Genomic DNA, 24,479 nt, shown 5'->3' with positions numbered 1-24,479 from the left:
TGGCTCTCTCTCTTTCCCCTCACAGAAAATGAGCATTTTGGAGGGAAACAGCTGCTGCAGTGAGGCTGTGACACCGCAGCATGCATGTGTGTAAGAACCGAAAGCGAGGGAAATGTTTGTCAAGTTGTGGAAAAAAGCATAAAGTCGGGCAAAGAGTAAAGAGAAGTTGAGAAACATTATTAATCTTATTAATATGCTGCTCTTTCAACTTCATTTTAGTCAGCTATTAAATTAAGGACATAGAAAATTCAATCTCTATTCAGATAATAAATATACTGAAATGTCATCATAAGAAAGGAAATTTCAAAGGTTCAGCATTACCCCTGACTGTCAGCTGTCAAAGTGAAAAACATAAATCTACAGTATTCCCATAGGGGCACGTAATATATCTACATTTTTGGCTAACACTTCTCCATGTTCATAAGGTGTGTAGATCAACTTTTCACCTGCAAGCCATGACAGTTTTATATAGATGGGGCAGCCAGACTGTTTTCTCTCTTACCAGCCACTGGGATTCCTACACTGACACCACTATCTTACACGGTAGTAACCAAGGACAAGCTCATACAGTCCACGTTAGCCACCATTCAACAAGTCTGGCTTTCCCACTTGCCACTGTCCAAAAATTAAATGTACCAAAATAAGGAAGGGAAGGAATGATTGTTCTTAATGATACTGCAAAAACAAGTACTAAGTGATACCAAAATGAAAGTACAGACTTTTGGTTTTATTTGCAGACACTTTATGAGGACATAAACACCACATGAGACCAACCAGTGGCCACACCTCAAGATCTTATCACAGCTACACTATGGTTACTGGAACAAATGTTGCAGGCATAGTACTTCATATCATAGGTCAAGGCCATTTAACTGTATTAAAAACCAAAGTAGTTCAATGTCATTTTATCCTTTATTTTTCTGTTTTTCAAAACTTTATTTGCCATTGACTATGTAGCATTAACCCTTCCAGACATGTCAAATACAAGCAGTCCTCAATTTACAAACAGGCTATACTCTAAAAGTTAATACCTTTGTAAACCTATTATTTTACATCTAAAATATTTTACCATGGAAATAGCATCTCAGGGTAGCTAACAAAAGACTTTTATGGTAAAAAATAATAACACTGGAATACCAGTGACCTTTTTTTAAATACAAAGAAAAATTAAGTAATAAACCATTTAATCTAGTTTTAAGATTTTCTTGAAACACCAACACTGGATAAGGGATATGAAGTAACATATAGAGAGAGTTTTATAGAGATTGTGACGGAGGCTTTTAGATGTTTTTGAAAGATTTTTATATGTTGGTGGCCTGGATTTCTGCCATGTAATTCCATCTCAAAACTCATCTACTTTCTGTTTCCTGAAACAACTGTCATTAGCAATACTATACTTCTCAGTCATAATGAGGTTTGTCTGGGATATTCATAAATGAACGTAGCCAGAGGGGGAAGTTCCTGAGTTTACTGGACAAGAGCTGAAGAAAAGGAGTCAAAAGCAAGATGTTTACATATAGACTATTTCAAGGACGCATGATTTAGATTCTTACTCCCTCCACTAACAATACAAAGTGATAACTTGGCACGGTGGCCTCTCCAAACTCAATACCATTCTACCTTGATGGAACTTTCAAGAGCTAATTATGCACTGGCAGTATAACCCTCAAGAACTGCCACCTTCCCACCACAATGAGATACTTTATTAGGTGTTTGATTCAATCCAAACTTTTATTAAGGGTATTATAGTTCTGTGAAGGTTGGATTCAAAGGGCCACATATGAGGACCTAGAGGGTCACATGTAGCCTTGAAACTGCAGGGTTCCTCACCCCTGTCTAGGACTTGAGTAGAGAATATACATGACAGTCCAAACTGATGTAGTAATACACTGCAGTTTAAAAAGTACTTTCACAACATTCTAAGGTAGAATTAACTGAGTGAGTAATAAAAACTAAATGGTGAAAGAGTACCAAAACATCAAAACAATTTCCCTGACAAGGACAATATCTTCAGCTAGAGTCAGCACAGTAATCTGAGTGAAGGAAGACTGTGGGAGGGCATGGCCAGAATACAAGGATCATTTTAAAGACCATATGCACCTTAGGAACTACTTAAAATGATGTGCTCCCCAAGCATTGAATACTGCCATGCACCATGCATAGAAGTGCAAACCTTTTGTTATCTAAGTAAACACTGCCCATACTATCTATCAACTGTTAATTAAGACATTACATCAGAAGGTTAAGAAAGGGAACTGACTGAGTACTAATTCAAACTGACCTTGGATCACAATCAATAAGGGCCCATCCCCCATGGAATTTTTCATCATCAGGCAACAGTAATTTCATATAGCTCTGTAAAAGTTGGCTAATCAGTTCTTGGTGGCTTCTCTGATTTTCCTTATCCAAAGCCTCGTGTTCTTTCTCTTTTGTAAATATGGAATAGAGATCTTCAGTCACAGGAATGCCTTGCATCAAATCTAAGGTAGAAGATGAGGGAAGTGGGAAGAGTTTGAGAAATGTCAAGCATAAGTCATTATCTTAGTTTATAATTTGGAAAGAGAATAGTTTAAATATCTTTTTAAAAAGCAATAGGAAGGTCTGTAACCCCTGAAAATTTATCACATAAGAAAAAATACAAAGAACAGAGACTGAAGGTATACATAATGGTTTAATAAATACTATAATGGACTCTGACTTTCATGCGTTAAAGATTGTGGAGTAAACTAAAAAATGAAGATAGGTGGTGCAATGGAGAGAGTGCTGGGCCTGGAGACTGGAAGACCTGAGTTCAAATCCAGACTCCAACACTTACTAGCTGTGTGACTCTGGGCAAGTGACTTAACCCTGTTTGCCTCAATTTCCCCATCTGTAAAATGAACTGGAGAAGGAAATGGCAAACCACTCCTGTATCTCTGCCAAGAAAACCCTAAATGGGGCCATGATGAGTTGGACACAACTAAAACAAATGAATAACAGCCACAAAAAATAAAGGGAAAATAAATTTTAGATCAATAAAACAGAACAGACTAATCTATAAAGACAAGACATTAGCAATATTTACTAAATTTTTTGCAGACAGAAGGCTAATCATGCTAAGATATATTCTTCTTTACTATAAAAATCACAAATAATCTTAACAACATAAAATATGTTGTGGTGTCACAAAAGAAAACTGGACTAGGTTTCAAGGCTGGAGTTAAAGTCCCAGTTTCCAATGTTTAAAAGCTAAGTGACCTTAGGCAAGTCACTTTTAAGCCTGAGCTTACTCATCTATAACTGGGAATAAAACTTTCATCACCTACTTGCGAGGAAAAGAATATTAAATCTGGCTTACAGAAAAAAGTAGACTACATTGTCCATGGCAAGCAGCCCATAGTAACCAAAAAATTCTTTCCAGAGAAGGAAGTTTCAAACAACAACCATTTTTAAGTGCTTCCTATGTGTCCAACGCTGTCTTGGGTGTTAAAAACAAACATACAAAAACCAATAGTCCATGTGCCCTCAAAGAGTTCAGCATTCTTTGTGACCCCATCTGAGGTTTTCCTGGCAAAGATACTGCAGTGGTTTGCCATTTCCTTCTCCAGATCATTTGATAGAGGAGGAAACTGATACAAACAAGGGTAAGTGACTTGTGACAGCTAGTAAGTGTCTGAGGCTACATTTGAACGCAGGTCCTCCTGATTCCAGAGTCAGCATGGTCTCCACTGAAGCTGGGCAGAACGCTCCTAAAACACTCAACCATGTTCAAAACAAATACAGCACACATACAGAATAAACACAAAGCCATCAGGAGAAAGACAATTAAGGAAACGTGCAAAGGCGTCTTGAAGGCACTGCCATTTGACAGCAGCCTTGAAGGGAAGAATGGATCCCTCAGAGGCAAGGGTAAGGAAGGAAAGTTTTCTAAGAAGCCAGTCTGGCTGGAGCATAGAAGATACAGTGGAAAGGAAGGTGCACTTAACTGGAGAAAAAGAGGAATTTAAATTTTATCTTAGAGGTAACTGAGAGCCACTGAAGTTTCTTTTGCTATCCAAATATCCATTTGGCATCTAGGTGGAATTGAAAAGGGAAGAGGCTGAAAGCAGCAGACCACTTCAGGAAGTAGACTGCAGTAAGTCAGGTAAGAGATGATGAAGACCTGAACCGGGCAAGCTGTATGAGTGGAGAAGAGACAGATGGGAGGAGTGCTGAAGAGAGAAAACTAACAAAACATGGTGAGCAGCTAGCTATGGGGATGTGAAAGCCAAGAGTCAGGGATGACTTCCAGGTTGTGACTTTAGGCAACTGGGATAATGGTAGTACTCTTGACAGAAAGAGGGATGTTGGGGGAAATAATGAGATCTAATAAGAGCTGAATTTCTGCTAACAAGAAAGGTCCTAGGTCACAGAATTTTCATTTTGTGATGCAGTGGATTCAGACACCTCATTCTGTATGTCCCAACCTCCCTGGCTCTGTGGCACTGGAAGCAGAGACAAATAGTTATACAGAGAGATGGTTTATTTTATTACCAGCAGTCCAAGCAATTAACATCAACCAACAGTTTAAAAAAAAAAGGTCATCTCATTTGGAAAGGGGGACAATAGAAAATACAAGGTATATTACAAAACAGAAATGTTGTTCTATATTAAATCCTTTGTTTCCCAAAAATGTTCATCCATGAAAGAAATGAGTGAACTAGCCATCACAACTTAGGGAAAAGAAAAGTCTCTTACCTATAACTGCTTGTCTGTAAGCATCCTTAAAGCGATTCAGGTAATACCTATTAGCAGAATTAACTCCATCTTTCATGACTCCGGCCAGCTTCCTTTCACCAGTCCTAGTGAAGTCACCCTGTTAAGAGAAAATGTTATTTCAGCCAGTTAGTTAAGCCTATTACAAGTACCAAGATATTAAATTTAAGAAAAACCAATGCAAGTCTAAAATCTAGGATTTTGAAAACTATATATGCCAAAAAGTTTAAAACCCTGGTTCCTATAAAACATACTTAGAAGAATTCTTTGCCAGGGCTAGATTTTAGGGACCATCTAAACAAATCCTCACATTTTACATAAAACTGAGATCACCACAGTGACACAATCTGTCATGTAGGTCTATACATGATGACTATAGTCTACACAATTAGACCTGTGATTTTACTGTACCAAGAACTCCCACGTGGAGAAACTTCTATCAGTACAAGTCAGCAGCACTTCCTCTAGAATCAAGAGTTGCCTAAGACACTGAAACATTAAACTCATCTGTCCTGGGTCACTCTGTCAGTATACATCAGAGACAGAAACTGAACCTAGGCCTTCCTGGCTTTGAGGCTGACTGTTACCTGCTATAGACCACACTGCCTAAGATGTATATACTTTTCCAAAAAGTTTATATAAAATGGTTTTAAAGGTTGGTCTGTTCTGTTCTGTAAAATGGCCCAGGTACTTTAATATGATAAATCAATCATATTGTTTGTAGCCTATAATACAGAATATCTTTTTAGTTTTCTTGCTATATGTGACATGTCATGGAATTCCTAGAGAACGTGTCAAAAGTTACTACAAACACCAACATTTATATATGACAAAAAAGACTTCTAAGCCCCTCAAAAAGTCTATCTTCATATAATAATCAATAGAATAAGATTCTGCTACAGGAGAATTTGGGTTGAATTAGAATGAATCCCCCTTTCAGTCACCTAAGAACTGAAGGATTTAGGAATGTCTGATTGTAAAACCTGCCTACTCAGCCATCCTTGGTAGTTCTAATTTACAGCTATTATAAGTTGCCTTGTAAGTATTTGGAACGGAGAGAAGGGTAGAATAACTTGCCTATCCCTTCTCTTCAGTTCCTGCTAAGAGAAGGCATTTCATTTCAGGAAAAAATGGTCCCCAAATGTCAGGGACTGCTTGCTACTATGAACTCCAAACTGTGAGCCCCAATAAATCTTGTGGACTGAAAGGAAGAGGCAGCCTTTTGTTCACGAATGGAGTAGGACCACTCTTAAAAATGACTTTCAGACATAGCAGAGCTTGGGCAACAGAAAACAAGGGCTACTGCTCCTCTTTGTGCGATACGGTAAGACCCAGCCTTCTGCGACGTCTCCTGGCTGTGCCCTCCATTCCCACTGGCTGAGCAGGAGAGCACAGCTTTGAGGCTGGGAGACTCTGCTTTCCGGCCCTCCTCCCTTCCCAGTTTTACACGCCAAGGGGAAAGCATTCTCTCCTTCATCTCTTGTTTTCCTGATAGAACTAAAGAAAACTCCTTCACTTTTCCATCTTTCACACCACAGGCCCTGTCTTGTAGTTTTCTAGGCATGAATCATATTAGTCATTCATTGGCATTGACTCTGTAGGATTCCTGTTAAAAATTCTACATTTGCTATATGAGAGATATTTTTTAAAATATGTTTGTACACTAAGAATTTCTATTAGTTCACATGAGTAAGTCTTAACTTACATGGGATTTTCTATTCATTGTTGAGCTAAGGATTTCTGCCATATCCCATAAAACTGATGGCTTCTTTTCTGAAACATTTTTATTTATGGTTACTTATTTCCCCATCATATGTAAAAACTGCCCTACCCCATCTCTTGAGAAGACAAGCAATTGGTGTCAACTGTACTGGTGAAGTCACAATAAAATCCACAAACATTCAAAAAGGGTCATATTAATCCATAAAAAAACAAATAGATGAGCAGAGCATATCACTCCAATTATGGCACTGAGACGCAAAGGCAGCTCACGGGGTCCATAAACACATACAGAGCGTTTCCAAAAGTCTTAGTTAAGTTTTAATAAATTCAGCGGTAAAAATGCCAAAAATTGATAAAAATAAAACATTTGAAAGGTTCTTCAAAATGTTTAAATATTTCTTATTAAAATTTAGCATAACTAATGCTTTGTGTTATACATCACTCTACTAAGCTTTTAAACTTTCTAAAAACTTTCATCAGCTGCTGCTCAGTGACTAGCCTTAAAATTCAAAGAACGAAGTTTTGATGTATACCTAACAGTTTTAATGCGTCATTGAGATAACAGAGGGGCAGAGTCAAGATGCCAGAAGGAAAGGAAACAGTAAGGCCTAGATTCCCACTACACCTCCTCCATAACGACCAGGAAAACACAATAGAATGAATTCTGATCGAGAACCCTATGAGAAACCTATGAAAAAGTCACATAAATATTTTCTTCCAAGCCAGGATGGCTTAGGGAGACAAGTTTACAGACACTAGGGTTGGGATCCAGCCACCACAGGAGCATGCAACGTAGAGCATTCTAGCACCAGGAACTGGAAGACAGTGGTCCTAGAGGATCCTAGAACTAGCACTGGCTGTAAGATTGGGTGACATCTGACCACTGCTACTCAGCAAGATTGGAGCCCAGTTGTGTAACCAAATGGAAGAAGTTCTAGAAGTAAAACTTCCTAGGAGCAGAGCAGGGACTCAGTTCTAGCTTCGAGCTCAGTGTAGAAGCCTGCAATGAAATAACCAGAGTAAGAGCCCCAGGTCAAAGGGGAGCCAGCAGTTCAATTGCTATGAATCTACAGAGCCTCGAAGTAAGCTATCAGTAGCTGAGTCTGGCAGCAGTTTACTGAAACCACCAAAAAAGAACAAGTCAACAGACCCAAATCTGGATCAGGAACTTGCAGAGATGAGACCAGTGAACGTGCTCACCAATAGGATCCTTTGGGAGCACTGAAAGTTTGCAGGGCCCCGAACTGGGCTATGAAAGCAACAGAAAGATTAAAGAGGAGAGAAGCTCAGGGTCAAACACCGCCCTTACAAATGTGGAGCCCAGGACTAAAATCAAGTCCAAAGTTAGGCAAGAGGAATGAGCAAAGAAAAACAGAACCCAACTAAAAAGAGCTATGATAGTGACAGGGAAGCTAAAGGCACAGACACAAGAAGATGTGAAAACATCTACAAACAAAGCCTTAAAGAAAAAAGGCAGCTCAGACAAAAGTAAAACTTCCTAGCTAAGTTTTTATAAAATAGCTTAAAAATTATCTAAGAAAAAACTGGTCCTGTTTGGCTGAGGAAAAAGGAACATGCACAGAAAGGTGAATCAGCTAAAACCAGCTGATGGTGCCAGGGTAGTTAGGTTGGCCTTTATTGGGTTAACAACAGGAAGCCACTTAAGGCTAAAGGCAAAGAGGAAAGTAAGAACATCAGACAATGGCATTGCAGGAAAGAGAATGAAAACAGGGACATCAGCCAAAAGACTACAGACCAAAGAAGGGATATGACTAGAGAAATAAGTCGGTGGTGGAGGAAAGTGAAGGAAGAGCTGGATAAAAAGATTTTCTTTGAACCTGGTGACTGATTATATAGGGGCTGGGAGTAAGCAGTGAGAGAGGCTTTGAACGTAAGTGTGATGTTGGAAAACTGCGTGACCTTTAATATGAATTGTTGTTCAGGAGAGAGCTTGAGAATGGAGGTAGAGATCCGTGAGCAAGCTCTGTAAAGATGATTAGGTAAAATGTGGAGAGAAAACAGGATCATGAAAGACAGGAATCTCCAGAGAGAAGAGGGCTCAGGTGGAACCTTGGAGATGCCCACACTTAATAAGTGCAGAAAACAGGCAAAGGAAAGGAAGAACAACGAGAGAGAGGAAGAGAACCGAGATGGTACAGTGTCATGGGAAACGATGGTAGGAAATTCAAGAGCACAGGAGGGAGCAATACCTAATATTGAGAAGAAGTGAGAAGACAAGGAACATGGGGTTACTAAAGACACTTGGAGCTGAAAACAGTGAAATTCATGAAATAAGAGTTCAGTAATTAGAGTTACCATAGGTGCAAAGAACCAGAGACTTCATCAACTGAAGAACGATGCCTTAGTAGCGAAATCCTAGGTTGTGCAAGGAAGTATCAGAGTCAGAATTTGAATCCAGGTCTTTATAGCTCTAAACTCAACTTTCTATCCACTATGATGCTTTTAAAAGAACCTTGGATGGGGAAGTCTAGAAACACATATCCTGTTTTTGCTGAAAACTATGGCAAAGTTCTGCTGAACAAATCACTTAACCTCTCTGAAGTGCTGTTACTTCTCTGTCAAATGAAAGGCTTAAATAAGATGATCTCCAGAGGCCCCTTCCAGCTTTAAATCGGAATGATCCTATGGACCTATCCTAGGTCTGCTGATTTAGGACTGACACGTTGCTATGTAGTTAGCTCACCAACAAAAGTGAAAAACGGACATGGAACATGGGTCTCCACAGTGAACATCTTTCCCTGAGCTTTAAAACAAGAAAATGTAAAAGGATTTTAAAATTTTACTTCCTTCAATTATTACCAATTTTTTCCACATGTGTCATTTCACCAAAAAGATGAAATGGTTTATGTCTGTTAAACCCTTAAAGCTCTAGATGTACATTAATAACACAGGTGTTATGTGATGCAAGCAACAATACAAGTTCTCACAAAAATCAATGAGCTATAATCCTTTAAGTCTGTCATTGAGTGTTTTGGGGTTTTCAAAGACCCCATCACATAGAAAAAAACTCATGCAACTTAACCAAGGTTGATATTTTCAAAAGTTACTTCTAAACCAAATCCTAATACCTGTTGGATAAATGATGGCCAAATGCATGCTACTTAAAAAAGAATACCTTCAAAGCTGCCGTTCCAGCATACTGTCTGCTTATGGAATCACCATTATTTGCCCACATTATCTGGTAGATTCGATTGCATTTCATTGGCAATGGTTGCTCAGGGGGCATCACACCTAATTTCTTTAGCTAAAGTTTAAAAATATATTAACTGATTACTGCAAAGAAACTACAGGACAGAATACAGAAAACATAAAGTGCATACAAAATTAAGTACCTAAAAAAAAAGAAATAGCGCTGTCTATTTAATATTGCAAGAAAAGTAACACTCCATTTGTCAAAGACGTATAACCAAGATACCTGGAATGGCTTCATGTAATTTTTGGTATGAAGATCTACACAGTAATATTTCACGCAACAGAATATCAAAGTGAAATGAAAACTACATTAAGTACATAACACTTGTAGAAACAGTCGGCAAGTTTCAAAATGTCAGGATCTGCATCTTTGAAATTAATACTTGTAAAAAAAATCCCTTTTCCTCAGTATGAGGGTGCTCTTCTGTCATAGAGCTTCAACACCTTTTTCTTTTTATACAAAAGAATCATTAATTCAATTCATAGAATTTGGAAAGAATCTTTGGACTCATTTAGTTCAAAGCCCCTGCCCTTATAAGTTAAGAAAACTGAAAGTCAAAAGGTTTAAATTGCTAGTCAGACATCAGTAGGTCAGCATTTGAACCAAAGTGTTCTGTCTTCAAAACTAGTGCTTCTTATAATGCAACTCAATTAATTAGGAAAAAAATTAATGACATTTAAACTTACCTGCTGTTCCATGACCACTCTTGCAATAGCAGCTTGTACTACATTTGTACGATCCAAACAGTCCATGCAATTAACTCGAAAAATCCCTTCCTGTTTACATATTACCCCTGCTTGATCAACCCTTCAAAAGACCAGAAGAGGCTATTTTAGTAATACTTAGTGTGATTTTCTGCAAAACTGACACTTTGTAGCATATTAAATCTGTTTCTGGAAAATGATAGATTTTGTTCTTATTGATCAAGCTGACTAAATTTTAAGATAACCCAAGTTTCGATGGATGATGAATATCTGAAATATAAGTTCAAAGATGCATACTTATACTGACCTAGGAAAAGCAGCTAATTTAACAGTACATGATACCCAAGCCAAGCATACAGTTCATTATATCAAGGTCTGACATAACTGACTAGGTTTACTCTGACTGCTTGAGGCTATGATTGTGAGTCTGGATAGGAATTCAGGGGTCGTCTCATTTCTCTTCAGGCATAAGACCATCCACGTCACCTTAAGACCCCAGCGACCTGTTTTAACCTTTCCCTGAAGATGTTTAAGAAATTACATAGCCTTCTTTTCTTAACAATTTCTGTCCTGCAATCAGCATGTCTTCGGGACGTCCGATCTAAATTTCCCATAATATAAGTCAATTGTCTCCTGACGTTATGTCAGTATTCACTTATTCCACTCCTATTTATTGAGTACCTATTATCTACAAGCCGCTGGAGTGGGCACTTCTCATAATGTAACTTGTCAGCAGTCAATGAATATCGTTGACTACCATCCTTTTTGTTAAAATTTAAATTTGGTGTCTTTAATTTGTGTCTCTCCATTTGATAGAAAGAAGAAAACATGGATTAAGAAACAATACTCTTAAGTCAACTTATTTTCATTAAATAATGTTGGGACAGATCTAGACACAAAAAAACATTTTTTAATTCAGCTAACTTATGACTTCTCCCCCAAAAGCAAAATAACAAAATAAGAACATACAAGAAAAAGATGAGACTTGGGAAACCAAATAAATTCCCAACAAGCTGCACTGGCAGCAAAAGAAGTAAATATTAGAATTTTGTAAAAAAAAAAAAAGTTAGTTTCGTTAAATATTACCTACCAACACCACTTCATGTCCAGAATAATGTCATGAATGGCATCCGTTAGGGTTTGAACATTCTCAAATTTCATTCCTCGACTAAAACACATTGAAAAACGGTATATTTAAATGGCAAGTTTTTTAAACATAAAAAATAATATGAAATATGTAAAGCACAGTATGTTTGTAACAGAAATAAATTACATAAACATTTGAAGCTAGTCTGCATGGCTCAGTGAAGGACAGACTCTAAAAGCCCATGAAGTATGGCATTAAAACAGGTAAGCTGGGTAACTTCTTCTATTCTGACTGGCCCAACATCACCCCATTAACTGCATAAATTAACTTAGCCAGAGCCAGAGCTATGGAATAGGACTGCTACATATGTGATAGTAAAAAACTGAAGGTCAATTTAGAACTATTAAGTATCCTGCTTTGCATAGTTTTTTCAAAGCAAATGGATTAGAAGTGTTAGAAGTGTTAAGAATAGGCAGCCCAAGGTGATTGTGTACAGAAAGGAATTAAAAGGAACTTTTTCCAAAAGTGCAAGGTGTGGGACAGAAAAGGGAAAGCTCCAGAATCTAAGTGGCTAAGGGAAAGTACACACACACGTACACATGCACACACACACACACACGTGTACACACATACACACACACACACACCCTCCAAACAATTTTAAGGAATAATCCAAAAAAATTAATCAAAATTATGTACACATGGAAATGAAATCTAAAAAAATGTCTGCTTTATGAAGAAATAAGATTTTCCATTAAACTGAAGTACTTCAGATTGTAAGAATGTTAGAACTGGAAAGCACCTTGGAAATTACTTAATCCAATGATTTATTTTACAAATAAGATAGCTGCAAGTTAGTGAAACTAGCTTTTATCACACAGCCACTTACATTCTAACAGCTCAAAGAACATTTCAAGGAAGCCAGCTTACCAATGTTCATGAAAGTCAAATGAAACGTAAGTGAGATTTGAGTTGTTGAAAAGCAACACTTGCTTGAGGTAAGCATCTCCAATAATCTTTTCTCTTCCTGTTTGATCTACCAAATTAATAATAACCTGTTAAAGAAAGGAAAGGGGAAGGGAAGACAAGGCAAAAATAAGATTTCACCAAACCTTTGAAACTTGAGGTCACCCCTGCTGAATCGTACTTTTTTTTATGGAACATATTGCAAGAATGGTTTTCCCAGCTATAAATTATGAAATTAATTCATGCTACTAAAACCTTTTTCTTATGCAATTGTAAAAATCCAGATTTATAAGAATTTGTCACTAGACTGCTCCCAACGTTCAAACAATCTGGTCGTTGAATCTATAAATAATCTTAAAAGTACATTAAAAATGCAGTTTCAGTGAGCTTTTAATGTTTATGTATATAAAACACACACATCAGAGAAACAGACATCCCTCAGTTCAGACTGTCTGGATAATGGATATTTTTCCCTAAAAATATTACAAATAAACACTGAGAGAAACCTGTAAAGTAAAACATTTCTAAACATGGGGGTGGGGAGGGAAAGTATGATAACTAGATTTCAGAGCAAACCTGTTTTTTGTAAATTTTCAATTGCTCTTCAAAATGTGCTGAGAAATATGCAACTGTTTCCTTTTCATCTACAAAAAAAGAAAAATACAAAATGTTTTCTTGCCATGTATGTCTAAAGTAGAAAGGCATTGAAAGCATGTGTGTACATACGTATGTTATATGTACGTATATGTAAAACACATATTTCCATCTTTAAACGTCTACTTTGGGCTATCAGTCAACAAACATTTCTTGAACACATGTCACTGTGCAGGGAGTTAGGCATACAAATTTAAGCAAAAAGAGAGTCCTGACTTCAAGGAGTTTATATTCTACTAGGGGAAGACAACACATTAGAAGGAAGTGAAAGGTACATGTCATATGCAAGGGCATGGCAGCCAAGTTCAAATAATCAGAAGCAGAGCTGAGAGAGGAATGAAGGACTGCCAGCCTGGCCCTTTTCCCAAAAATGGAGGTTCTGAAAGGAACTCGTCAATGAGAAAAGGGGCTACAGGAGTAGAAGGAGGTTCCCAGGCAAGAAGATTGCAGGCACTGTAGGAACTCACAAAGTAAGAAGGCAATGGTCACAGAATTTAGAACTAGAAGGAACCTCAATACTAATAACAATCAACAGGCACTTGTCAAGCACCTACTATGTTGGCAGACCCTGCTAATCACTGTACATACAAACAGAAGCAGAAGACAAGCCCTGGCCTGGGAGCTCACAATCTAATGAAGCAGACAACAAGTAAACAAATCCATGCAAACAAACTATATATGAGATAAATAGGAAATAATTGACAGAAGGAGGGCATCAGTATGAAGGGGAGTTGGAAAAGGCTTTCCGTATAAGGTGGGACCTGAAGGAAATCCAGGGAAACCAAGATGTTGCGATGACAAAGGAGAATATTCTAGGCACTGGGGATAGCCAGAGCAAATGCTGAAAGCTAAGAGACCAATGTCTTATTTGTGGAACAGCAAGGATGTTAGTGTTACTAGACAGAAAAATATGTGGGGAAGTCAAAGGTGTAAAGACTGGAAAGGAAGATGGGAGCGCAGTAGGTTATAAAGGGCTTTGAAAAAAGAGGATGTTGTATTTGATCCTGGATGTGTTAAAGAGTTACATTTATTTAGTAGGAAAGTGACATGGCTGGACCTGTACTTTAGGAAAATCACCTTGGTAGATGAATGAAGAACAGACTGGAGTAGAAACCAGAGGCAGGCAGACCCACCAGCAGGCTACTGCAATAGTCCAGGCATGAGGTGATGAGAGCCTGAGCCAAGGTGATGGCAATGTTAGAGGAGAAAAGGAGTTGTATGAGAGAAGACTGGATATGAGGGGTGAAAGACAAAGAGGAGGAAAGGATAACACCAAGACTGTGAGCCTGGGGGACTAGAAAGGATGCTCTTCACTGTAACAGGGGTACAGGTAATGAGTCATTAACATATTGGGTTTAAGATATCTACTAGATACAGTTTGAGAGGTTAGGAAGGTATCTGGAGATGTGAGACAGGAGGTTAGCTGAGATGTTAGGGCTGGAAAAGTAGACTTGAGACCCATCAGCACAGAGATGATCAATAAATCCACAGGAGCTAATGAGACCACCAGAGGCTTGAGTGATACGTATGGTTAGTGCATGTGACTCGGATGAGGACCCAGCAAAGAAAGCTGAAGAGTGTGGTCAGATAGGTAGGAAAACCAGGAAGAAAACCTAGAGTAAAGAGTACTGAGGAGAAGACGGTGGTTAGCAGCGCCAAAGGTTGCAGAGAGGTTTAGAGGAATGAGGACTGAGAAAAGGTCACTGGTTCTGAAAATCAGGATCTTCGGTAACTTGTGGATAGAGCAGTTTCAGTGGAATGAAGGAGTCAGAAACTGGGATGTAGAGGGTTAAGAAGTGAATTAGATGAAAGGAGGTAGAAGCATCTATTATAGCCTTTACTTGGAATTTAGTCACAAAGGGCAGAAGAGATTTAGGAGGAGGATGGTTGGTAGAGATAGGAGGATTAAGTGAGGATTTTTTGAGGATGGGGGGAGACATGGATCTGTTTGTGGCAGAGAAGAAGGCAGTAGACTTGGAGGGACTGAAGAGACTTGAGAGTACAGATGAGGCCAAGAAGTGATGGAATTGTTTATACAGAGTGGTTTGCCTTGCTAAGAAGAACTACCTCTTCATGTGAGACGAGCAAAGGAGAAGATAAGTTGACAGAAGGCATTTAATATAAGATGAAGAAGAGGGCCTCAACTTTCCTATAAAATATGAGGAAAGACTCTCAGCTGAGAGGGGAGGCGAGCCAAGGGAAGTCTGAAGAGAGATGAAAAGGTTTGCAAGATTCACTGTGGAAAGTAGGATAGTGAGTTAATAAAAGAGGTATAGAAGGATTACTAGTGGTAGTGAGGGCCTCACTGAGGTTGGGTAACAAATGTGTAGCATACCCAGGCCCTAATGGTTGTGTGATTTTTTTTCCACCTTTGTTGAGCTATACATGTATAGGAGTAAAGGTGGTGAATGGTAGGAGTGATTCAGGGCTAAGGTTTGGCAGGGTATAATAGGGTACAATATGACAAGAGGGCCAGGGACTCAAGAGAAGGGGACAGTATAGATTTTAACTGGTTCATCAAGGGATCAAGATAAGGAAAAGAGGAAGAAGGGCTAGTGTACAATGGTGATGGCCTAGGAGAGAAGTGAAGAGTTAAGGTACTGGAGTGGTGCTTGCTATGGGAAGGTAGAGGGAGAGGCAGAAAGCCTATAGAACATGGTCAGATAAGGCAATTTCAGAGTTTTTAAATATGGAGGTAGTACATCTGAGGGTGAAAGCAAGATCAAAGGTATGAGTATCTGTGTGTGGGATAGAGGAGTAGGATCTTGGGAAGTGAGGTATTGAATGGTTAGAGCTTCAGAGTGTCAACATGTATACAGAAGTCCCCTAATATAAGAGGAACCAAGGAGACAAAGATTGCTTGTCAGGTACTAAGCTTATTGAGAAACGAAGGAAGAAAGACTTGGAGGTAGAGACAATATCTATCAGGATTTGGACTGGGTAAAATACGTGGAATGTATGGACCTCAAAGGAGGAGAGGTTACTAAGAGATGGAGATGGAGGAGAGCCTGGAAGAGGCAATGGGGAAGGAGTATTCCAACTCCCCAACCACAACAGTGAATCAAGGAGAATAAATGCAAGGGCAAACAGTACTAGAAAGGTTGGCAAAGGAGACTGTCATGAGGTAGAATAAGGTCTTGGTGATTGCTAGAAGGTGGGGAAAGTGGGAGAGGAAAAGATTCAAGATAAAGGCCCTAATTTGTTGCCTATGGAACAGGTCTTCCAAAGGCACAGAGGAAGGGGTGATTAGCATCTGATTGGGATTTGGGAATAGGAGAGTTGAGGGGAATGGAAATAAGGAATTGAGAGTTGGATGTTATGGAATGGGGATTTGGACAATAACTTCCAGGGATTCAGAATTACTGGCATGTGTAGGATATGATAGGTGTAAGTATCTTAATCACCGAGTGAAAGGTGACAATCCTCTTCCCAAAAGAAGATGGAGATCAGGAATGAAACATGTCCATCACGAGATGGAAGACCACAGTCAGAAGGCCTTCACTTCTCCTTTAATCTTCCCTTTGAAGATAGGGTAGGAGATACACAAGAGGAGATGAAAGTTGAACCTGCACAGCACTAGCAGACCTTTATCCTCCTCTACCATCAGGGGACAGGCACAGCAGGAAAGGGAAGTTCTGTGGTCATAAGGCAGCTGCTCAAAGATTCAAAGACTCAAAAGGAGGGGAAAGTCTTCAGGGAAGGGTGATGGAAGCCTCGAATTCATGCCACCTTCCCTCAGGGGACATACACAGAAGAAGACGGAAGGCCTGGTTAGACAGAAGGTTGTGCCTTCCTTCTCTTCTTCATAGAAGGCTAGCTCTCAGGGGATAGTGAAAGCCCTGTGAAGTCTCCCCTCAGGAGATGAAGACACAGTGAGAAGGAAGATCAGGACTTAACCTCGCCACATCATAGGAAGGTGGAGCTAACATTTACATAGCACTATAACATTTCCAAAGTGCTTTAAAAATATTGTCTCATTTTATCCTTACAATGATCCTGAGAGGTAAGTGCTTATTATTATTCCCATTTTAGAAATGAGAAAACTGAGGTAGACAGAAATTAAGTGATTTGCCTAGGGACACACAGTCAGCATCTGAAGCTACATTTGAACTCAGGTCCAGGTCCTGATTCAAGGTTCAATGTTCTATCCAGTGCAATACCTAGCTCCTTAGTCCAACCTCTTCATCTTCAGATAAGGAAACTGAGGCTTCAGGATATCAAATGCCTTTACTAAAGTTATACAAGTACTAAGTTGAAAAACCAAGATTTTAACCCTATTCTTCTAACTCCAAATCTAGTACATTATATAGCACCAACATTTTAGAAAGACCTTATAAAGTGTAACTTTACAAGTGTAACTTTAAAAACCAACATGTATAAAACGGATAAAATACTTTCAAGACTTGGAATCAGGAAAACCTGGGTTCAAATCCTGTCTGATACTTATTAATTGTTTAACCCTGAGCAAATAACTTAACCTTTATATGTCTCAGTTTCCTCAGCCATAAAAGAGTTGGACTCAGATGCTTCTATGATCCCTTTCAATTCTAAAAAATCCCTTATCCTATGATAATCAAAACTGTCTAATGAAATAGTGAACTAATTAAATAATTCTACATTTTTTAAAAGCTTGATTTACTGAATTAAAAAAAACTACATGACTGTACAAAGTATAAAGGATACTGAATGCAAAGAGGGATAACATTTCATAAGGAGAGATTCTAATAAAATTACAAGTAAATTAATTTCTTGTTCAATTATCTGCCTACATAGTAAATAACTAATGAACTAGGATCTCCAACAAAGACAGTACTGGGTTACACAAGCCTAAGACAGAGCTGCTGAGCCACATCCAAGAACCAAAAGAGTTCTCAATAGGACGAGGCTTCTCTTCAGCATCCAGCCACTATGTGATCAAGTCTTGGCCACTACAAAATAGCCATGAAACAAAATAACACCATTATCCCTCCTTCTTCTAAAAAAAATATGCAGTCAAGCAAAACGAATTCCTTTATGTGCCATAACTCTCTCCCAAAAAAATTTCATGTCTCATTCTGCACTCTGATTACAATACATCTTTATATCAGGAGGTAAATGTTAAACTTTATCTGTGGTCCTCTGATATTATGGAGAGACACTGCAATGAATAAAGTTCATAAAGCCTTCAAAGTTATTTTTTTTTTACTTCTGTAGTGACAGTTGCAGGATTGGGAAAAAAGGGGTCAGATGATGCTAAGAATCACAATTTTTAGGCTCTCTATTAATAAGAAGAGTACTCTAAAAAGACATCTTTGTGCAATGATCAATAAATCAATATGCTATTCATGGGAAATAAGTCCTAGAGAAGTGGATACTTTCACTAATCATAAAACCAGAAGAAACAAGGACATTGCAGTTAAATGGAAAGATGAAGACTTGCGACTCAGGAATTTATAACAATGAATTTCATAATAGTCGTGATCTGGTAGAATATTAGGTTTGATTATTAGGTTTTTTAGGTTTAAAACTTTATCAAGGCATATAAGAACCAATATGCTAGAAATCCCTTAACTTCTTTAATAAGCTTACACAGGCTATTTTGGCTCTTTAGCATGTGACAGACCTGGATTCTAAACTCAATCGGAATCCCTGGTTTCCAATCCTGCACTTTTGCTATGTGACTAAGGACACAATGTGGTACAGAATAAAGAATACTTTATTCATCTAAAATTAAAAGAAGTAAATTTAAATCCTGTTCTGCATTTGCTATCAAGTGCAACATTAGGCGGAGCTAGCAACATCTCTGGGCCTCAGCTTGAAAAGGTTGGACTCTAACCTATAAGATTCCTTCCAGTTCTAAATCTATAACTCTATCATCTCAATAGATGCAACAGAGAAATTTTCTTGATATTCCTTTGAGTATTTATATCAAGTGAGAAATGAAACAGAAATATGCTAAATGTTTTCACCAATTATGAAGGATTTTTAGCACAGAGGCCAAATGAAAGAGGGAATCCCTAAAGATGATGAGGTCTTCCAGGTGTCCTTATTTGCAGATATTACATCAACTGAATCAAGCCTCAGTACACTGTAGTGCTTCCTAAATGAAATCCATAAACACTCAAAAGTTCTCAACTATTCATAAAGGGGAAAAAAACAAGTAAAGGAATTAAAACTGCCCAATCTAGGATATGAAGTAGGAGAAAATTTACAAAGAGCTGAGAGTTAAGATACTATGTCTTGAACTGAAAATAAAGACAAACTTAGCTCAGAATTAAAATGGACAAAGAGAGCCAGCTGGACTGCATTTGGAAAATGACTCCAAACTTTTCTTTGAAATAAAACCCCTAAATTTTTAACATTAACTACTGGTGCTCCATGACTGTAAATAATGGAATATCAGTCAAGAACCAAAACTGCAGGCAACCCAAAGATAATGGAGAGATGTATGATAGTTATAAACAGATCACAAAAAGCTTCTAATGAGAAGGTGTGCATATGACTGTGTTGAGTGTGTCCTACAAGAGATGTGTGACTGGAAAAAAGGATGGGTCAGTTAAGAAGTAAGAGAAAACAACTAAATGGCACTAGCATTTTGCTGGTATCCTCAAAATATTAAAACACCTCAAGGAAAGCCTCTGGTGTTGGGGAGATTTCCACAGAGACTTATGGGAGGAAATGGACGAAAACTGTACCAAATTAGAAACCATAAATAGTTGGTCATCTGTACCAGTGGAATGAGTACCATCTCAGATCTACTGAAATACTGAAAAGTTAATAGGGAAAAAATTTAAGGTTTTGTGTATATGTCTGTGTCCGTATGCTTATGTGTGCGTGCACTAACAATTTTACTATGAAGTTAAAATAGAACAACTATCTTCTAAAGTTCAAAATAAAAAAAATCTGCCTTTGTTCAATTTTATTAAATATAACTTACTTTGATAGGCATTACCATTTAAAAATGTTTCCTCGTGATACAAATGTTACTTATGTTTACCTTTTATACCAATGAATCCATCCTTCAAGTTAAACAATTTAAGGTCACCACAAAAAATTCTCTCTTCATTTTATGCATGCTTCAACTAATTGTTACTTAGGAATTTAAGTTAAAGATTAACACATTCCAATCTGTGATTATCCTTTTGATATAGAACACACCATATACTGCTTACCTACATAATATGACATAATATAATGACTTTCTTAATTTAGTAATCTGAAAGATCAAATACAAAAGTCTCAACTTTTAAAATACACATCCCAATAAAACTGTTGACAGATCACATGGATAACTGGCCCACTTACTTTTATCTAGTCGTGGTCGTGGATTGTACCGATACCCAACCTGACTCCAAAAAACAGGAACAGAGCCTCGTGTCTGAATAAATGACAGTGTGTGATTATGAACATGAATTAACTGCTCAGTTTCTACATAATTTGCAACATTTCCATTTTTATCAACACCTCTTCGTTTATATCGCATCCCTGTTGAGATGACAAAAAAAGGAAATTAATATTTTAAACAATTTATTACAAGGATGTTATTCAAGCATTCCTCTAACCTAGAGGTTCTGGTCATTTTTATGTCACAGATCCCTGTGGTATTCTGAGGAAGCCTGAAAATAACCACAGACCCACTGACCTCAAGTTAAGAAATCCTACTCCACCCCATCTCTCTCTCACTATAGCTTCAATGATACTTTGGAAATCACCATAGGGTTCCTCTTCTAGAATTATAATCAGATTACCCAAAAGTATATCTGAAAGGCAAATTCAGTTTTCTCTTGCTTTTGTTTTTTAATATTAGAAGAGACTCCTTAAATTTGTTATTTTGTTTCTTTATTTCTTATCATATTCTACTTGTATCCCTGTTTATATGCATATAAGGATGTAAGGACTGTTTTGCTAGCTTTATATCCCAAGCACCTGGCACAGTACCTTACACACAGTAAGCACTTCGGCAAACAAACATTTGCTGAGGTACTATGATCAAAGCATAATTGACTGCTTAGAAGCATTAGCATTTGTTTTGCAAATATATACCAACTTACTTTCCTGTAGTTTACTTATTTGCTTATCTGCTAATGATAAAGTCATTAGTCACCTCTTTTAACTAGCTATTATAAAATTTTCATTAAAAATTTACCTTCCTTTTTTCTCCTAATATTCCCTTCTCACCAAACCATACTTATTCCTTAGTTTCAGTCAAATATATGGAACTCTAAGCATGTGTAAGCATCCCCTCAAATTAGATTATTCCTCTACTTCGGAAAGATTCAGCAGTGCTTTAAAGCAAAGGGATGATATTTCCAGCCCTGATGTATCAGGGGAACAATACACTGAAGATATTCCAGGCACCAGTTTTAATCTTGTCCTTTGCTCTTTTCACTTTTTATGATTATCTTGATATGTTTAGTAATTCAGGAGCCTTTGTACTTACCAGCTCTATGCCTGCTTCGGCGTGAAATAAGAGCCACAAGAAATCGGGGATAAATATCATCTACACAAGAGGACTCTTGAGGAGGAGTATCTGGGCTGCTTTTCTCATCATCAGATGATTCATTATAGTTGACCACAAGTTCTTCAATCTGCACAAAACCTTGGATGACTGGGATAATCCAAAAATCCACTTCAGAAGTCTGCAAAAAATATGAATATTCTTCTGTTTCTATCCTCCACAAATCAAGCTACACTGAAATCAAAACCAAAACCAGCTGTAATTGTTTTATTTTATTCTAGTAGAGTTGTTCATCAGAAGTTTTCCATTTTAATTTAACATACATTTATTTAGTATCTTACCAAAACAAAAATGGAAAATAATCAAGGAGCTTATATTCTACCAGGAGATACAATATGTAACCAGATGATTAAAAACAAGATGACTTAAAGAAGAAATTACTACTAATGAGGAAACTCAAGAAAAGCTTTCTACAGAAACACATGAGCTAAGCCTTAAAGGAAGCTAATGGTTCCCGAGAGGTAGCAGTAAGGAACAAGTGTCTTCTAAGCAAAGACAAAATAGCAAGAGAGGAAATATCCAATTCAGAAAACATCAAAAAGGCCAGTTTGACCCAGAAAGGATGGAAATGAACGTGGAAACATGTCTGCAAAGGGTAGCTAGAACCATATTGTGCAAGATGTTAAACTCTAAGCTGAGGAGTTAGTATTTTACAGATAATAGAGTCACAGAAGATTTCTGAGTAAGGGAATACCATGGTCAGACTCATGTTTTAGGAAGCCTGTTTGGGCAACTGTGTTGAGATTGGAACAGAAATGGAAAAAACTAAAGGTAAGGAGACTAATAGTTCAGACAATAGGTGGTTTGGTTCTAAAATGGACTGGTAGCCACCTGAATGGGGAAAAAAGAATAGATACAAGAGATGTGACAGGGACAGGTGGCAAACCTGAGGAGTGACTGGCTATGGGAGATTAGAGAGAGGGAAGAATCAAAGGAACAGCCAACCCCTCAACATATCCACATGATAGTGTTGAGTTTGAGATGCTGATGAGATATCCCAGCAGAAATGTCAGACAGGCAGATGTCAATGCTGTGAAGAAAGATAAGATATGGATGTATAAATAATTTGGGAGTCATCTAAAATAAAGATTATTGAAACCAGGAGAGGTTAAGTGTAAAAAGAAGACCCAGGACACTTATAGGTCAAGAAAGTGGGACATGTATAATGACCCTACAAAGGGAAGTGAAAAGAAACAGTCATCCGGTTAGAAGAGAACCAGGCCCTGCCAGCTTCACAGAGGCTAGAAAGAGAACAGAGTATCCAAAATGGGGGGACATAGCCAAGAGTGCCAGAGGCTGCAAAGGAATTAAGAAAAATTCTACTCCTCAATCATGAGGTTTTTTGTTTGGGAGGGGAGGAAGGAGAAAGAGCTGGACTTACATAATATTTTTAAAAATTTTCTCCTGGTAGGGAAACTGCCTCGATCAATTTAGATCAGCAATTGTTCTACAACTTAGTCTTAGACAGTTGTCTACGTCAGTGAGAGGTTAAATGACTCAAACGTAGAGCTTTTCCCCCATTTTTCCTGTAGATTATGATAATATTCCAGTTAAAGATAGCATTTTCTCTTTGTCTCAGTAGCTGATTACTATGTAGAGAACAAATAACTTAAAGCAAGATTTTAAAATTCTAACATTTCCTAAAGCTTCAGTGAAATTTTGAGCCACTTGGTGCAAGTATCGAGAACTGAATCCCCAATAGTCACAAAAGTGCAGCATTTCACTTACAATGGGAGGGGGGAGGGGAATAATAATAATTAACTTTTATATGGCACTGTGTTAGTCAATTAACCTTTGTGTGCCTTGGTTTCATCATCTATGAAACAGGGAAAATAAAGATCCTACCTCCTAGGTAAATGAGATATTTCTAAAGTGCTTGGTAAATCTTAAAGCGCTATCTATACAAATGCTAGTTGTTAACAACAACAAAGTTCTTTGAATGTCCTCTAGAGACTTGTTCTTTAGTCCATTGTCCTTGTACATAACAAGAGGTAACTAATATAATTCATATCTTGTAAAAGATAAATGAAGTAGACACTGACAGAACCTGATAATAAATGGAGTCATTCTGGAGTTGGACCTACCCACTAGCCAGCAAACCCCCAAGGAGATTAAAGGAAGAGCAAAACGTTCTATGTATCCAAAAATACTTAAAGCTACATTTTTCTGATGGTCAAGAACTAGAAACTAAGGGGATGCTCATCAACTGGGAAACAGCTGAATAAATCATAAATGTATAAGTGTAGTAGAATACAATTGTGCTGTAAGAAATAACAAAGGGGAAGGTTTCAGAGAAACCTGCAAAGACCATAATGAATTAACTGTTGCAGAATGAAGTAAACAGAACCAAGAGATCAATTTACATTACAACAATATAGTAAAAATGAACAATTTTGAAACACTTAGGAACTCTGATCAACAACAAATATGATGATGAAACATGATTCCGGAACTGATAAGAATGCTACCCACTATTTCCTGATAGAGGAATGGACAAAAATGTAAAATGAGACACATTTTTATATACAGGCAATATGGGAACTTATTTTGTTTGACTATACATACTTGTTACATAGTTTTCCTTTTCTTTCCCCAGGGAGGTGGAAGATGGTCAGTCAAGCATTTAAGTGACAGGCATGGTGCTAAGTGCTGGGGATACAGAGAAAGACAAAAATACTTTCTGCTCTCAAGATGCTCACTATTTTAATGGAACAGACAACCTGAAAACACCTATGTATAAACAAGATCTATACAGGATAAATTGGAGATATCAAAGAAGGCATTAAGATTAAGGAGGACTGGGAAAAGAACTTGCAGAAGGTGGAACTTTTAACTGAGACTCAAAAGGAAACCATGGAAGCCAGGAGTTGGAGATGAAGAAGAAAAGAATTCCAGGCCTGG

At 37.8% G+C, this 24,479-nt stretch overlaps 1 protein-coding gene across 1 annotated transcript in view; it reads right to left on the bottom strand.

The window, feature by feature from the left end:
- INPP5F (inositol polyphosphate-5-phosphatase F) overlaps nucleotides 1–24,479 on the bottom strand; it is an 86,892-nt gene that overhangs the window by 7,464 nt on the left and 54,949 nt on the right. Inside the window, exons 7-15 of the mRNA XM_072624157.1 lie at nucleotides 21,501–21,699; nucleotides 20,366–20,545; nucleotides 13,004–13,071; nucleotides 12,392–12,516; nucleotides 11,465–11,542; nucleotides 10,357–10,477; nucleotides 9,593–9,721; nucleotides 4,717–4,834; nucleotides 2,282–2,480 (exon numbers count right to left, since the gene is read on the bottom strand). Coding sequence (XP_072480258.1) covers nucleotides 2,282–2,480; nucleotides 4,717–4,834; nucleotides 9,593–9,721; nucleotides 10,357–10,477; nucleotides 11,465–11,542; nucleotides 12,392–12,516; nucleotides 13,004–13,071; nucleotides 20,366–20,545; nucleotides 21,501–21,699 — 1,217 coding nt within the window. The remainder of the gene's footprint in view (nucleotides 1–2,281; nucleotides 2,481–4,716; nucleotides 4,835–9,592; nucleotides 9,722–10,356; nucleotides 10,478–11,464; nucleotides 11,543–12,391; nucleotides 12,517–13,003; nucleotides 13,072–20,365; nucleotides 20,546–21,500; nucleotides 21,700–24,479) is intronic.

This window comes from Notamacropus eugenii, chromosome 1 (genome assembly GCF_028372415.1).
Source record: "Notamacropus eugenii isolate mMacEug1 chromosome 1, mMacEug1.pri_v2, whole genome shotgun sequence".
In the NCBI taxonomy this organism is placed as follows: Eukaryota; Metazoa; Chordata; class Mammalia; order Diprotodontia; family Macropodidae; genus Notamacropus; species Notamacropus eugenii.
This window is presented reverse-complemented; position numbering and strand designations above follow the sequence as displayed.